Raw genomic sequence first — 18,097 nt, 5'->3', positions numbered from 1 at the left:
TATGAAGTCATGTTGATGATAACACTCTTTCCATTCCATTGGTAACTCTGGGGGATGTTAAACAGAAGCTATTAAAGTTAGACTTTTTAAATCAGCAGGTCCACATAATTTGCATCTTAGAGTTTTATAGGGGCTGGCTGGTTAGCTAGTTGGACTATTAATGTTAATTTTCAATAAATCTTGGAGAAAAGTGGAATTTCCAGAAGGCTAACTGCTTGCCAATTTTTCAAAAGGATAAACAGATCAACCAGGACGATCATTGGCCTGTCAGCCTGACATCGATCCTGGTCAAGAAAATGGAGTGGCTGATACAGGACTTGATTAATAAAGAATTAAAGGAAGGTAATATAATTAATGCCAATCAATGTGGGTTTGTGAAAAATAGATCCTGCCAAATTAATGACATCCTTTTTGATGAGATTACAAATTTGGTTGATAAAGTTAATGGCGTTGATCTAATATACTGAGGCTTTTCTATGGTATCAAGGGTCATGGTCAATTCTCCATCACTGACAATTTTTAAATCAAGATTGGATTTTTCCCAAAGCTCTACTCTAGGAATGATTGTGGGGAAGTTCTATGGCCTGTGTTATATAGGAGGTCAGACTAGATGATCACAGTGGTTCTCTCTGCCCTTGGAATCTATACATCCACAGGATTTTGTTTTTAAAATCTATGCAGTCAAGATAGAGAGGGTGGATGATTCTGTGGTAAAGAAACAACCAGGACTCCAAAAATCATTACCAATACGACCATGAATTCCCCTTCCTCCAACCTACACAAGAGGTGGCCCATCTCCCCTTGTTACTGAGTTTGGGGGGAAGTAGAGAAAGACACCTGCCAGAGAGAGAAGACTGCAAGAAGAGCAAGGTGGGCCAAACCTTAATTAACTTATCTAAAGCTTCTCCCCAAAGCCTATAGCAGATCAGATAAAATGAAACTTGGATCCAAAGACACTGCAGAGATGTATCTTCAATTCCAGCACAGCAGTTAAGCCCTGGCAGGAGTGCAAGGGAACAGCTTGTTTTCTGGACGAAAGACTGACAGTTCTTGGCAGGCAGCAGCTGCAGGAGTCTAAATTAATCAGGTTACCAATAAATAATCCTAGGAGTAAATATTACAAGACACAGCAACTCAACTGGTGAGAGACTATGCACTCTAACAAAGATTCAGAGGAAGCTCCTGAGAAGGAATAATTTCTAAAGAATTTGGAGGTAACTGCATACTTGACTGAATTTCAAAAATGGAGAAAGTGGAGTTAAGCCTGTACCCTATTTAGAGTTGGTCAATATATTTGTTACAAATTAAGGGCCTGATCCAAAGCCTACTAAAGTGAATGGGTGTCTTTCCATCAGTTTCACTGAGCTTTGGATCAGGCACAATACTCCACAGAAGTAGAGCTACTCAATATAAGACACATTTGAGAATTTAGCCATCATTTTAACTGGCAAATAGTTTGCAAGCTGAATCAAAGAAAATCTGAATATATTCATCATAAGTACTTGCTAAATAATCCAGAAAAACAATTTTCGGACTCTGAGTTGTTTGAGAACCTTATTTCAACAAATCACTTTTCATTATTTGTGTTTGGTCACTTGAGTCATGTGGTGTTGTTGCTGCTTCCTGAATAGATACAGATACCCAGAAGTTATTCAAATTCTTGGAAGCAACAAAGATGACCCCTTGAAAAACAATGAACAAAACTGCAAAAAAAAAAAAAAAAAGGTTGGTTTTTATTTTACATATTCACCCTGTTTTAATCCTCAAAATTATTGTAATTTTGTTTTTTCTACTATTATTGGTAGTAGGTATATGCAAATGTGGGTGAAGAAGAGTGAATACTAGAAGTGTAGATAATAGATAACAATGACCACTTTAGATGCAAAATACATCAGTGGAGTTAAACTATGGATTAATTTGGCCCTGGGTGTTTTATTTGGGTGAGAATGTAATTATGTTAATTAAAGATGAGATGTGGTGTCTGGAACCCTGTGGTCCATACGTATATATGCGCCACAAATTCATCAGAATCAAGAATCTAATTGGCAGTGCTACTACAACTTTTCTACACGTTTCTCTCTTGAAACCAACACCCCTTATTCTTCAAACACAGGATTATCCAGGGTCATGTCCAAATATTATGCTAGTGGCAAATTATAGCCATTTTGCTGATATTTGCCAACCCTGTGTATGTTACTACTACACCATGACTTACTTTGTATACATCGTTGAACAAATAACTTGTCTGCAATGAGCAGACAGTTTCTCCTTGAAGCTCATTGGAACAGCTCCACTGAAACATAGGCTATGTCTACACAGACCTGAAGTTTGGACTAAAAGGGTGTGAACTTCAGAGCGCAATAGTGCACTGTGCTGTAACTCCCCCATGTGGAAGCTCAGAGCACAAACTGTACATAAAGTCTACCTAGTTCACCTTTGCGTAGTCCTCTTTAAGCAGGACAGCATTAATGCTAACTAGATACCTTTTCGTTCACGTCTGCAATGTCCACAAAGGGAAGTTACAGCACAGCATGCTAGCACATGCTGCAATTTACACCCCTATAGTCTGAACTGCTGGCCTACACTGACAAGCCCTAAGTCTTAATTGCAACAAAAACAGCTGGTTCACTTGATATGCTCCAGCCACACTGATGTCCTCATTTGCCTGGGACCTGCAGTACAGATCTATTTTTTATGTCCAATTTTATGTTACAATATGTCCTGGCAGCTTGAAAGTTTTCATTAAGACACTCTTTTGCCATGGTTTGTTTCCTGGCACAGTGTTCAAACAGTGCAGGAAATTGTTAAAATGTACTTCCTGAAATCTTAGACTGTGATGTATCTGCATCATCTCCAACTTACTGCTTTTTTGTTAGCATTCATATAGTATCAAAATAGTATCTACTCTATTTCCTGCAGGACTCCTTGTATACTTGCATGCTGTAGCCACTGTAAACTGGCCTAAGTAGATGGTTAAAATGAGTTTATGGCTGCTTTGCATCACTGGAGCTGCACAAAGCAGCCAGATCGAAACTGTCATTGTCAAATGCCCTATATATAGTATAGGAAGGCCTGGTAGCACTGCTTATTATTAAGGTTGCCCAATTAAAGACTCTTTTTCAGCTAACAGGGGGGCATGGATCAGCGTTCTCATTGCACTTCCAAGCCTGGGAAGCTAATGATCCAACCAGGAGACCAAATTTGGTGATGAATCCTGGTCACGTGCCACCTGAGGCACATTGTGCATATGCTAAGAAAGTTGTCTTTCTCAGGCTGACTGTTTCTGGAAAGTTTCAGCCAAAACAACAGAGCTATTTCCAAGGAGGCTAAGGGGGGAAAAAATCATTTAAAAGGTCTTGAAAAGCATTAGCATTCCCCAAGCATTGGAGCAAGGACTTGAAATTTGACAGGCGGACAGCTGTGATGAATAGTAGTTTTCCCCTTGGCAACGGGTCTCCCTGTTCTTTGCAAATGGCTCTCATCTCAGACCTGACAAACTCACTACATCAAATAGATTGCTTACAGGGCATTTGTCTATAAAGGGTAACATGCAAGGTCTCTGTTGAAAGCTTGCAGTTTACTGATGTTTATAATTATAGCATGATGTGTGCACAGGTAATATTGAAGGAATAATGTAACTATTCTTGAGTTTGTGCCCATATGGTCTTAAAGTTCAAAGGAGTCACCACATGTAACGATGCTGCCTTTGGTGGAACACTTCTGAGAGTATCAGTTCAGGGCAAATTGCTTAGAGCAAGGCAGTCACAGCCCAAGCCTCGGGCTTCTCCACTTCTCAGGCACACCAGACCAGCCAGACAGAGAGGACTTTGGTTTTACCCCACTGGCTAACCACAAGTCATACAAGCAATTCCCTTAGACACTCCAGTTTCCCAGTATCACCACCAGTGCCACTTGTTATGGGGATGAATGGTTATGAAAACCAATACCCCTGTAAAAGGGAAAAAAAAGTTTCTCCTGATCCCAAAGGACCATGCCCCAGACCCAGGTGAATATACAAATCAGATCTTACTCACAGATCACACTGTTGCCAATCCTTGAGAATCTAAAATCTAAAGGTTTATTCACAAAAGAAAGAAATACAGATGAGAGCTAGAATTGGTTAAATGAAATCAATTACATACAGTAATGGCAAAGTTCTTGGTTCAGGCTTGTAGCAGTGATGGAATAAACTGCAGGTTCAAATCAAGTCTCTAGAGTACATCCATAGCTGGGATGGGTCATTCAGTCCTTTGTTCAGAGCTTCAGTTTATAGCAAGATTCCTCCAGAAGTATGAAACAGGATTGACGACAAAATGGAGGGTTTCCAGGACCTTTTATATCCTCTGCCCTGTGGAAGGACACCCCTTTGTTCTTACTGTGGAAAAATCACAGCAGCAAGATGGAGCTTGGAGTCACATGGGCAAGTCGCATGCCATGCATGACTCAGTTTGCAGGCCAACACCATTGTTTACATGTTAGTTTGAACGTTTCCAGGAAAGCTCAGATGTGGATTGGCATCTCCCAAAATTCATTGACAGTTAAGTGTTTCTTGATTGGGCACTTACGGAAAATAGTCCTTGCTCAAGAAGCTGACCAAATGCTTCACTGAGGCTACTTAGAATTAAAACACATTGAGATACAAGTACATAGCCAATATTGATAACTTCAATTACAAAAATGATACACACATACAGACAGCATAATCATAACCAGCAAATCATAACCTTGTCATAGACACCTCACTCGAAAACCTTTGTACAATATTTGCTGCAAATATATAACAGTGATTGCAACAATGATCTATTCAGTCACAGTTTATATCAATAATGTCACACCAGGGAATAATATTACTCAGTGACAACCTATTCATGCAGGAGGGAGTTGACATCTTTCCCTGGCTAGCTGGTGATGTAATCCAATTCAATTGTCTTCCACTGCCCGACCACAGAACAGTCAGTGGAAAACTCTGAAAGATAATTACAAACAATCAAAACCACTTGGAGGTAAAAAAAGGACCATTATACCAGATAGGGGATCGCTCTGTGAATAAAGATAAGAGATTGTTTCAGTGTAACAGAGTGAGGAGAGTCACTCTCGATCCATTCACGGGAGAAATCTTGTTGAACAGAGCTATTTCATGAAAAATTGGATCCTGGTTCCTATGAAGCCACGGACTGAACTCTATTAGATGGGAAAAGTAACTATTAATAAATGTAGGCCCCACATTTGTATTTTATGATTTTGTTTTTTATTGTAACTGTTTGTTTCCAGCACCTTCTCTTGTTTCTAGTGTAATCTCTATTTTTTTCTTAAATAAACCTTCTTTTGTTTCATTACAAGTGCTGTGCTTTATACAGGAGAGGTGGATCAAGATAAAACTGGTAAACTGGGGTACGCTGCTCCTTCGGGGGCAGAGGGTCTGGAATTTGTGTGAGTAGCCAGTGTCAGGGGCTGGGGTCAGGGGGCACCTCTCGTTAACCTGCAAGGCAAAGACAGGGCTGGCATAGCTCAGAGGTCTCCAGTGTAACACAGACAGCCCTGGGGGCCCGTCTAAAGACATGTCTGCGCAACAAACTTAAGTTGACCCACAGCCACCGCACTGCCCTTCTTCTGTTGGTGGTGCGCGTCCTGACCAGGAGCGCTTCCACCGACTTAAGAGGGACAGTGTGGGGGGTGGAGAGCCAGGGCTCACAGCTCCACACGTAGCTGCCTGCCGGGAGCTCAGCGCCACGCTCCCCACCAACTGGACCCCAGCGGAGCCGTGAAATTGATAAGAATGACAGACAGTAGACGTAAATAACAGTGTCCACAGGGACACTGCATCACCCTAACTACACCACTTTAAGCCTTATGCCTCTTGTGGAGGTGGAGTTATGATGTCAGTGTAGTGGGGCACTTACGTCGGCTGGAGCAAGGCTGGAGCGCGTACACGGACGTAAGCTGCTTTATGTCGACCCAATCCTGTAGTGTAGATCAGGCCTAAATTACAGTACTGTATCCCCAGGTGCTCTATGGGCCTCAGTGCTGCCTGGAATCTGAAGTGCTGCATGCTGTGGCCCAACCCCTGATGGGCTCCTCCCACCCTGTACACCAGAGCTTTCAGGGGTCCTTGGAGGACAGATTTACCTGTCTTCTACAGAGCCCGCATCACAGGAATCTCTCATACCTGAATCATTTTTAGGGTGCCTTTACACTGTTACAGCCCTTTTCCTCACAGTAAATGGGCTGGAGCAAGAATGAGGAGCTCACCATGCGTTGTAACAAATATCTCGATACAAGGAGTGTCCCTGGGGAGCTGAGAACAACATGCATCAATATAGCATCTTTCCCAGTAAAGCTAGAGATAGAGCTGGTTGGTATTTCTCCCCTCCTCCATGAAAAATTGATGACAATGAAAATTCTCTTTTGTCAAATTTTCTGCCAAAAAATGCAGATTTATTTTTAGAAAACCCTCTATTTTGTATTTTTTCCTATGAAAACCTGAATACTTTTGTCAAACAATTTTTGTGAAAAATTTCATTTGCAGAAACTCCATTTTTTTAATTAAAAACTTAACCTGCTTTAATTTATGCACAGTGATCTTGCACGTTAGTTGATTTGCCTTAATTTTCCCGCACGTGCCCATATAGACCTTCCCTGAGAAGTAAATTCCAGAACCAAACAACATAGCTATAGAACACTCCATCATCCTTTTTCAATATTACACCAATAATAAAGTAAATATTTTTCAGACAAAGAACAGTACATCATACTGGAAGGCAAAAAGAAATGATACATTATAGTAACATTCCTATGCATACAGCACATATTTTAAACAATTTTATAATATAATAATTTCATTCAAATGTTTAAAACTAGTGAATTGAGTTCAGGGCTGGGAGTCAAGAACTCCTCAGCATTAGTCTGCCACCAAAGACCAGATCCTTATTTAAGCACTTAAAAAGTTCCCTGATTTTCAAAAGAGCTAAGCACTTTGTAGCTCCCATTAAGTTTTTGAAAATCTTTGTCTTAGACCTTGATGTCTTTGTCTGTTTTCCTCATATATTAAAATCACAGAGATGTTATAAGATTAATTGATGAATATTTGCATAGTACTTTGAAAATGTAAAGTATTAAGTCAGCATTTCCATTAAGAGAGGGAGATTGTTCCAGCTTTTAGAGCCACAATGTACAAAAAGAGCTTTCAGAAATAACTCTATTTTAAGTATTGGAATAAAAAAAACCCTGATTCCCTCAAAGAGAATAAAGTAATGAGGATTTCTAAAGAAATTTCAAATCAGGTATTTTAGTAAAATATTCATAGATTCCAAAGCCAGAAGGAGCCATTGTGATCATCTAGTTCAATATCTGTATTAGACAGGTCACAGAACTTCCCCAAAAGAATTCCTAGAGCAAATCTTTTAGAAAGACACCTGATCTTGATTTAAATATTGTAAGTGATGAAGCATCCAATAGTTAATTACTCTCATTGTTAAAAATTTACACCTTGTATCCAGTATGAATTTGTTTAGCTTTAACTTCCAGCCATAGAATCATGTTATACCTTTCTCTGCTAGATTGAGAAGCCCATTGCTAAATGTTTGTTCCCCATGTAGATACTTGTAAAATCTAATCAAGTCATCTTTAGTCTTCTGTTTGTTAAACTAAATAGATTGAGCTCCTTAAGTCTATCATTATAAGGCATGTTTTCGTATCCTCAAATGAACTCTCACAGTTAAATGATAAAAGACTAAAACACCATCACACCATTGGGTAAACACTTTTCACAAAGTGATCACTCCATGTTTGATCTTTCAATATTCATCTTCAAAGGAAACCTGCACAACACCTTCAAAAGTTGAGCCTGGGAACATAAATTCATAATGGTGCTAACCATTAAAGATCATGGATTTAATAGGGACACTGGTATCATGGCTCATTACGACAGTCTGTAACACACACCAGCCTGCAGCCCCGTTGGGACAGATCATGTCGGCAGCGGCTCACAGGGAGGCTGGGGCAGGTCGGACATGGAAGATCCTGTCTTTTATGGTTGCTCTTCCTGGTGTCGGTGTATGCATGCTGAACTGCTACTTAAAGATGCAACATGAACATGAAAGAGATGAATTTGTTCCTTATGCTCACCTCCGCATCAGGACCAAGCCCTTCCCATGGGGAGATGGGAACAAAACTCTGTTTCACAACCCTCATACTAATCCTCTCCCAACTGGCTATGAAGAGGATCACTGAACACTTGGACCACAGCAGCAATTTGGCCCATTGCTCTCTTTGGACCAGAACATTGTATGGGACCCTCAATCTAAAAAATATTCTGCATTCCTTGTACTGTCAAGTTATAAATGGCGTTCTGACCTTTGGCCCTGCACTTGAAGAGGAGATCACTTAACATAAGTAAGTCCTAACATACCCAAAAAAAAAAAATCCTTAATGGCCCACTTCAAATCCCTTGTGCATAGCTATCTAACTCTTACTGCTCACTCCATTTCAAACGACCTCCTATACAACATGTTACCTCCTATGCTTACTGTCTGTCCAAACTTCTGTTTGCCTCAGATGCTCTGATTTCTTTCCCCAGACCTGAAGAAAACTTAGTGTAGTGCAAATGTTTGTACCTTCCACCAACAGAGCTTGGTTCCATAGAAGATATTACTTTACCTACCTCATCTTTCTAATCCTTTAATTATTCTTTTGGGCCTTCTCTGAACTCTCTCCAGTTTATCAACATCCTTTTTGAATTGTGGGCTCCAGAACAGGACATAGCATTCCAGCAGCAGTCATACCAGAACCTGAGCTCAAGGCCCTATAGGATTACCTGGAGAAGAATTTGGCCAAGGGCTTCATTCGTCCCTCCAAATCCCTTGGGATGGGGGGCATCCTGTTTGTTAAACAGAAAGATGGGACACTGTGCCTCTGTGTCGATGATCATGCCCTGAACAGTATTACCACCAGTGCCAAATAATATAACCCCTGTACTCCTGCTCAAGATTCCCCTGTTTATGCATTCCAGGATTGCATTTGGTCTTTTGGCCATGGCCTCACACTGGGAGCTAATGTTCAGCTGATTATCTACCATGACTCCCAATTTTTATTTCAGACTCACTGCTTTCCAGAGTAAAGTCCCCCATCCTGCAAATATGGCCTATGTTCTTTATTCATATATTTGAATTTAGCCATATGAAAATGCATAATGTTTCCTTGTGCTCAGTTTACCAAGAGATCCAGATCACTCTGAATCAGTAATCTGTCCTCTTCATTATTTACCAAACCCCCAATCTTTGTGTCATCTGCAAACTTTATCAGCGATGATTTCTTCCAAATCATTCCAAATCATTTCTTCCAAATCATCATTAAATATGAATGGAGTTGTTGCAAATTCTGTATCCCAAGCCAGTGTACATAGTGTACAATTCATGTTAGACTAAATAAACTGCAAATGAAAAAACTGCATACTTTGTTATATTGAGAGAGTCTGTGGCTATAGTCCATTGCCATATTCAATCTGAGACAAAAGTGGATATTTATGATTTTGTCCAAACATCTATTTTCTATTAATCTATCTGATCCCCATCACTGCAATATGTGGGAGTATCACTCAAAGATAGAAATGGGCTTTTTTTTGCCACCATAACTAGTTGGACATCCAATAGCACTAAGGACTCCAAAAGAACCTCAAGACTGTTGATTAACTAAACAATCAGAGAGACTAGGTGGGTGAAGCAATATCACTGGGGTCACCGGGGGAAGGAGACCAAAGCCCTGAGGTAAGTGGGAAAGCGGGATACCGGGAGGAAGCACAGGCAGGAATGTCTGTGAAGGGGAGGGCTCCTGCCTCATACTGGCAATGAGGGGCGATCAACAGGTTATCTCAAGTGCTTATATACAAATGCACAAAGCCTTGGAAACAAGCAGGGAGAACTGGAGGTCCTGGTGATGTCAAGGAACTATGACGTGATCGGAATAACAGAGACTTGGTGGGATAACTCATATGACTGGAGTACTGTCATGGATGGTTATAAACTGTTCAGGAAGGACAGGCAGGGCAGAAAAGGTGGGGGAGTAGCACTGTATGTAAGGGAGCAGTATGACTGCTCAGAGCTCCGGTACGAAACTGCAGAAAAACCTGAGTGTCTCTGGATTAAGTTTAGAAGTGTGTGCAACAAGAGTGATGTAGTGGTGGGAGTCTGCTATAGACCACCGGACCAGGGGGATGAGGTGGATGAGGCTTTCTTCCGGCAGCTCACGGAAGCTACTAGATCGCATGCCCTGATTCTCATGGGTGACTTTAATTTTCCTGATATCTGCTGGGAGAGCAATACAGCGGTGCATAGACAATCCAGGAAGTTTTTGGAAAGCGTAGGGGACAATTTCCTGGCGCAAGTGCTAGAGGAGCCAACTAGGGGGGGTGCTTTTCTTGACCTGCTGCTCACAAACCGGGTAGAATTAGTGGGGGAAGCAAAAGTGGATGGGAATCTGGGAGGCAGTGACCATGAGTTGGTTGAGTTCAGGATCCTGACGCAGGGAACAAAGGTAAGCAGCAGGATACGGACCCTGGACTTCAGGAAAGCAGACTTCGACTCCCTCAGGGAACGGATGGCCAGGATCCCCTGGGGGACTAACTTGAAGGGGAAAGGAGTCCAGGAGAGCTGGCTGTATTTCAAGGAATCCCTGTTGAGGTTACAGGGACAAACCATCCCGATGTGTCGAAAGAATAGTAAATATGGCAGGCGACCAGCTTGGCTTAATGGTGAAATCCTAGCGGATCTTAAACATAAAAAAGAAGCTTACAAGAAGTGGAAGGTTGGACATATGACCAGGGAAGAGTATAAAAATATTGCTCGGGCATGTAGGAATGTTATCAGGAGGGCCAAATCGCACCTGGAGCTGCAGCTAGCCAGAGATGTCAAGAGTAACAAGAAGGGTTTCTTCAGGTATGTTGGCAACAAGAAGAAAGCCAAGGAATGTGTGGGCCCCTTACTGAATGAGGGAGGCAACCTAGTGACAGAGGATGTGGAAAAAGCTAATGTACTCAATGCTTTTTTTGCCTCTGTTTTCACTAACAAGGTCAGCTCCCAGACTGCTGCGCTGGGCATCACAAAATGTGGAAGAGATGGCCAGCCCTCTGTGGAGATAGAGGCGGTTAGGGACTATTTAGAAAAGCTGGACATGCACAAGTCCATGGGGCCGGACGAGTTGCATCCGAGAGTGCTGAAGGAATTGGCGGCTGTGATTGCAGAGCCACTGGCCATTATCTTTGAAAACTCGTGGCGAACCGGGGAAGTCCCGGATGACTGGAAAAAGGCTAATGTAGTGCCAATCTTTAAAAAAGGGAAGAAGGAAGATCCTGGGAACTACAGGCCAGTCAGCCTCACCTCAGTCCCTGGAAAAATCATGGAGCAGGTCCTCAAAGAAACAATCCTGAAGCACTTGCATGTGAGGAAAGTGATCAGGAACAGCCAGCATGGATTCACCAAGGGAAGGTCATGCCTGACTAATCTAATCGCCTTTTATGATGAGATTACTGGTTCTGTGGATGAAGGGAAAGCAGTGGATGTATTGTTTCTTGACTTTAGCAAAGCTTTTGACACGGTCTCCCATAGTATTCTTGTCAGCAAGTTAAGGAAGTATGGGCTGGATGAATGCACTATAAGGTGGGTAGAAAGCTGGCTAAATTGTCGGGCTCAACGGGTAGTGATCAATGGCTCCATGTCTAGTTGGCAGCCGGTATCAAGTGGAGTGCCCCAAGGGTCGGTCCTGGGGCCGGTTTTATTCAATATCTTCATAAATGATCTGGAGGATGGTGTGGATTGCACTCTCAGCAAATTTGCGGATGATACTAAACTGGGAGGAGTGGTAGATACGCTGGAGGGGAGGGATAGGATACAGAAGGACCTAGACCAATTGGAAGATTGGGCCAAAAGGAATCTGATGAGGTTCAATAAGGATAAGTGCAGGGTCCTGCACTTAGGACGGAAGAACCCAATGCACAGCTACAGACTAGGGACCGAATGGCTAGGCAGCAGTTCTGCAGAAAAGGACCTAGGGGTGACAGTGGACGAGAAGCTGGATATGAGTCAGCAGTGTGCCCTTGTTGCCAAGAAGGCCAATGGCATTTTGGGATGTATAAGTAGGGGCATAGCGAGCAGATCGAGGGACGTGATCATTCCCCTCTATTCGACATTGGTGAGGCCTCATCTGGAGTACTGTGTCCAGTTTTGGGCCCCACACTTCAAGAAGGATGTGGATAAATTGGAGAGAGTCCAGCGAAGGGCAACAAAAATGATTAGGGGACTGGAACACATGAGTTATGAGGAGAGGCTGAGGGAGCTGGGATTGTTTAGCCTGCAGAAGAGAAGAATGAGGGGGGATTTGATAGCTGCTTTCAACTACCTGAAAGGGGGTTCCAAAGAGGATGGCTCTAGACTGTTCTCAATGGTAGCAGATGACAGAACGAGGAGTAATGGTCTCAAGTTGCAGTGGGGGAGGTTTAGATTGGATATTAGGAAAAACTTTTTCACTAAGAGGGTGGTGAAACACTGGAATGCGTTACCTAGGGAGGTGGTAGAATCTCCTTCCTTAGAGGTTTTTAAGGTCAGGCTTGACAAAGCCCTGGCTGGGATGATTTAACTGGGAATTGGTCCTGCTTTGAGCAGGGGGTTGGACTAGATGACCTTCTGGGGTCCCTTCCAACCCTGATATTCTATGATTCTATGATTCTAAGATCTTTTATTGGACCAATTTCTACCGATGAAAGAGGCAAGCTTTTGAGCTACACGGTTCTCTTCCTCAAAGGGGAGGTGACCTTAGTAGTCGGAGAGACTATATGGGAGTGCTAGTTCTTTGAAGTAAACTCAAATTTGTTAATGATTCCACCTATCAATGATTATCAGAGACTCTTTCAAGGTATAAAGGACAATGTGAATAAGATATTTCAAAGTTATTATCATTATAATGCCTATGTGTTATATATACATGCAATATTTACATAATTACTTTTGTTATGTTTATAAGAAGATGATTTTTAAAAGCTAGTTTATCACATTATCAAAATCTGATTTCCATTTCTCAAATGTACTTTGTATATGTTGTGACAAAGCTCTGTCCTTGTCTCTGTGGGTCCCATGTTTCCTGGTGGATTTCACTAGCCTCAGAGGCTCACTGTGACCCTCCACGTAGCCCTTCTTTCTCTAGAGGCAAAGGTCACAGCCTACAGAGCCATTTTCATCATAAGCCAGCAAGGGAGGTGAGGAGAAGCTACCCTCCCTTGCACAGTCTCTGTTGTCTCCCAGTCTCAGTGATTAATTGGGGGGCAAAGTGGGGAGCCCGGGCCCACCCTCTACTCCGGACTCCAGCCCAGGGACCCTAATAGTATCAGCTACGGTAGCTGGCTTTTTAGAAACAGGATGCATACAATTTCCTGGGCCACTTCCCCACAGCAGTCCCCACTTCCTCAAGATCCACTTCACCCTTACCTCAGGGACTCCTTCCTTGTGCCTGACATGATTTGCACTGCTCAGTCTCTTCAACAGCACGACTTCCTCCTACAGCTCCTGACACGCATGCCCACCTGACTAACTGGGAACCTTTAACTAGTTTCAGCCAACCCCTGATCAGCTTCAGATGTCCCAGTCAACCTAGGTGTTCTCCCTGCCTTCTGGAAAGATCTTAATTGGCCCCAGATGTCTTAATTGACCTGGAGCAGCTGCCATTTGCTTATCCTGGTAACAGGGATTTGTTTAGCCTGTGGCTACTGTATCGGTCTCCCATTACTTTATTATAGCCATCTGGCCTTGCTCCGTCACATAGTGTATACAATTATCCACATAAAAGTGAACTCTTGTACTACCATGTGTATTAATATGATAGTAAATAAATCCAATGATAAAATACTCTTATGGATGCATTTTACTCTTTCAGTAATAAGCAATAGAGATACCCCCCACTTTATCCATACTGTATAACATACACAGATTATAAATGAAACCAGTCATCCACACTTTTATTTAACAAGTTTTAATTCAGTTTAATTGGAGAACCACTTAGGAACAATGCCAAATTCATCTGGCAGGTCACTGAATATAACTCTTGAGACAACTTTGATCTACAGTAGAGTAAATGTCTTCAGCTTTTATTACAGCAACAGCAATGATCTGAAAACAATGTGTCATTTGTTAGGTTTAAAGCTTAGGTGCCTAAACAGTACACTGTGAAACAGTTTTGGTATTGACTTTAAGATTAGAAATTATTAGATGGCTCTATTATTAGCAAGTTAAGTGTACTCTCTTTCCTTTTGATGTACTTCACTTAGGTGAAGAGCAACTAACATCAACATGAGTGAATACAGTTTAAACTCCTCCTATTATAGGAGCAGCCTCTTTGGGGCTATTTTATAGTCTCTTAAGTAGAATTCAGTCAGACTGATGGAGACCAAGATTAACCAAAGACACAGACCTGAATTTGAATACCTTCAGATTTCAGAGATATGAGAAGAGAGACGAATTAGAATGCCCAAGTTTAACCCCATCACTTTGGTTTTGGTTATTGTCACATCCAAATGGGGAAGAAGCTTATTTTCTCATTCTGATTTGATTGGCATCTTAAGAGCATTTTAAAGAATGTAGGTAATATTTTTGGAAATCTCATGAGAACAGACTTTGACAAAGCTCTGTCCTTGCCTCTGTGGGTCCCGCATTTCCTGGCAGATTTTGCTAGCCTCAGAGGCTCACTGTGACCCACCACATAATCCTGCTCTTTCTAGAGACAAGGGTCACAGTCTACTGAGCCATTTTCATCATAAGCCAGCGAGGGGGGTGAGGAGAAGTTTATCCTTCCTTGCACAGTCTCTGTTGTCTCCCAGTCTCGGTGATTAATCAGGGGGCAAAGGTGGGGTGGGGGAAAGCCTGCGCCCACCCTCTACTCCAGGCTCCAGCCCAGGGACCCTAGTAGTATCAGGTATGGTAGCTGACCTTTTAGAAACATGGCATGTACAATTCCCTGGGCTACTTCCCCCACAGCAGCCCTCACTTCCTCAAGCTCCACTTCACCCTTACCTCAGGGCCTCCTTCCTTGTGCCTGATATGGTGTGTACTACTCAGTCTGTCCAATAGCGCACCGTCCTCCCACAGCTCCTGACATGCACACCCATCTGACTAACTGGGAGGCTTTTAACTAGTTTCAGCCAGCCCCTGATTGGGTTCAGGTGTCCCAATCAACCTAGCGTTCTCCCTGCCTTCTGGAAAGTTCTTAATTGGCCCCAGATGTCTTAATTGACCTGGAGCAGTTGCCATTTCACTTTTCCTGGTACCAGGGATTTGTTTAGCCTGGAGCTAATATATCTATCTCTCACTACTTTTCTATAGCCATCTGGCCTTGCCCCGTCACAAGACCTAATAAGTTCTCTCTCATTTAACCCCTCCCCCCAGCAAAAAAAAATCACATTAGATTTTGCCACTCAGATCCAAGCTTACGCATTATCCCTTATTCACCCTCAAACCCACACTCTAAAATCTAACTTCAATGTAATCCAGATCCAGAGCAAACCCTGTTTGCCTTGATTTGTTTCTACTTGGAACCCATGGAACTTAAACAATCAGTTTTGGTGGGAAAGGGATGACTACATACGGTCAGGAATTCATAATTTTCCTAAAACTGCTGACTTTCATCATAAAAGTATGCCAAGAAGCGTTAGCAAGATAAGAGAGGAAAAATCAATATGAAAATATTTTAATGACCTGATATTGATAGCTGGAGGACAGTTAGCTGTTTTGCACTTCCTTACATAGTCCAGCTAATACATTATATATACCCTCAATTGACCAAATGGCAACAAAACTGTCATCTCAAGGCATTAAAGTAAGCAATATTTTAATTTACATATTAATTTTATGATTCAGAGGCACTGGGCAAATAATCCATCTATATAAACTTATGATCATTTGCTACTACTTTTAATTCTTTAATATTATTTCCCAACCAAAGATTCTACCTAAAACACATTCTACCTAAAAAGTAACTGAAGGACAATATTTACATACATGAATACCTTATAAAATACCAGAGGCACCTTGCTCATGTCACTAGATGAATAGTAAGAGTAGCTTCTAGAGACAAGAGCTTCTATTTTTCAACAGCCATAGCAAAATATAGCAGAATATGGTGCCTGATTCTAAATGCCTCCATTTGACCTGAAATACTTCCACTCCATGGTCTAATGTACTGGTTCAAGTGTATGTATACCATTTCCCTCTAATAAATGAATTCACTCTTACGTATGTGTTTAATTATGTTGTTCTCTAGTGGCGGCCCAAAAAGAACCTATAATCATTATTCCTAAGTAGACCTGATTGAAACTCTAAGCAAAATTTAAGGATCCAACCCCGTGTGTCTGAATTGCAGAAAAAGCTTTACTAAGCTCCCAAAATCAGAATTAGAGGAACTGAAAACCTCACAACAAAAGTTTAGAATCAACCACTGAGTTTTACCTGATTTTAGGGTAAAATCCAGCCATGACCAGATAACTATAGTATTGTGACCAACACACCATACCCCACGTAAAGAACAACAGAGCGCTGCCTACCATTGGTCCATTACTCACCCATTGACAATGAGGACTACATCCTGGCTTTCACTTCCACTGAAGAGAGTGTTAAACCACCTGACCTCCTAAAGACCCTTTCTAGAATGAGAGGAGGTAGTCACATTACCGGGCATAGCTCCCTGAAAAATCTGTAGGTGAGAAGTACCTATTGGCATCCCAATGAAGACCCCATGGAAATTAGATGAAAATACAGATTGTCTGAAGGCAGAGTGATGTTTCCATAAGGGCCCTCAGAAAGAAATTTGCCTTGAAGCAGGCAACTACAAAACTGCCGACTGCAGGATTTCTTTAACCTTCCTATGAGGTAGTAGGAACTGGTCATTGCTGGGGACAGGATAGTGGATGAGATAGAACACTGGTCTGAGCCAGTGTGGCAATTTCTACCTTAGTGGTGATGTGTACATGGTGGGAAGTCCTGAGTTATGAGGGAGGAAGGAGAGTTATGTAATTATGTAATCAAGGAGATGTTATTCTGTTCTCTGTATACCACATATTTAAATGCAGAGGTGTCTACCTGCCTGGTACAGGGGCAGCTGTGAGGCAGCTGACATTTTGTTTCTCAGTTCAGGTGGAAACTATTACAAAATTAGTCACTGTAATATTTCTCTCTCATAGAGACTTCACATTTTAAAAGTATGCAGAGAAAAATACCTTGTATTCCTTAATGTGAAATAAGTCACCTAGACTGAAAAATACATTTGCTCTTTACACATGGAAAATGTAAGTAGGAGCAGCTATAGAAGTAGAGGGAGTCAGAGTTTAGTAGAATTCACCATCTTTAGTCTCCAAGTGAAAAATACCACCACCACCGCCAGTCATTCATTTATAGAGTAAAATCAACTGAAAAACAGACATGAAAAGATTCTGCTTCTCTGACCATGGATTCTTATATCTTTCTAAACAGTTGAGACTATGATCTGACACCAGGCTTCTGCACTAAATGTATGGTTAAATTTTATTGACATGTATACTGTATTCTACAAGTCCACTATTAATGATCTCCTGTGTGCCTCAAACTTATTTGTACTAAAATCCATGATCATTAATGCTACCATTAAAAATTATATGAGATAGTCCGTATGGCTCAGGGGATTAGGACAGTGAAGTTTTTACATATAAATCACTGGCTTGACTCCAGCTTGGATATACGAACAATGTTACTATAATCTCAAACCCTCTTGGCTCCTGGTTCCAGTACATCTAATCAGTAGAAGGAACATCAACCAGGTACTCAGAGCTTTTGAGAAACTTGGTAGTAGGATGCACAGCCGAGGTTCATCCCTTTTATAAAGTGGTATGGTTCTTAGACTAGCAACTGCAGATTGTTGAAAAAAGGTCACGACCATTGCCTCTCTCCCACTGCCTCATGTTACTTTAAACAGAAGGTCCAATTTGCTTTTATAACAATAAGGGTTTTAAAACTACATTTTTCAGAGAAAACAGGCAGTGAATCGAAACTTGTTGCCAGGTTCATGTCAGTTAGTTTGATGTGAATGTACTTGG

The 18,097-nt window shown here is 41.7% G+C and overlaps 1 protein-coding gene across 1 annotated transcript; it reads left to right on the top strand.

Moving 5' to 3' along the window:
* Nucleotides 1-7,968: 7,968 nt before the first annotated feature.
* LOC311521290 (cytochrome c oxidase subunit 6A1, mitochondrial-like) lies at nt 7,969-8,246 on the top strand (the record flags this gene model as incomplete). Its single annotated transcript, XM_084629567.1, has 1 exon — nt 7,969-8,246. The coding sequence occupies one exon, from the start codon at nt 7,969-7,971 to the stop codon at nt 8,227-8,229; it is 261 nt and encodes an 86-aa protein (XP_084485693.1). The 3' UTR covers nt 8,230-8,246.
* Between the last annotated feature and the right edge of the window lie 9,851 nt (nt 8,247-18,097).

The sequence above is a fragment of the Lepidochelys olivacea genome, assembly GCF_965140295.1.
Source record: "Lepidochelys olivacea isolate rLepOli2 genome assembly, chromosome: 5".
Classification (NCBI taxonomy): domain Eukaryota; kingdom Metazoa; phylum Chordata; order Testudines; family Cheloniidae; genus Lepidochelys; species Lepidochelys olivacea.
Note: the sequence above shows the minus strand (reverse complement) of the source record. Positions and strands in the feature narration are given on the sequence as shown.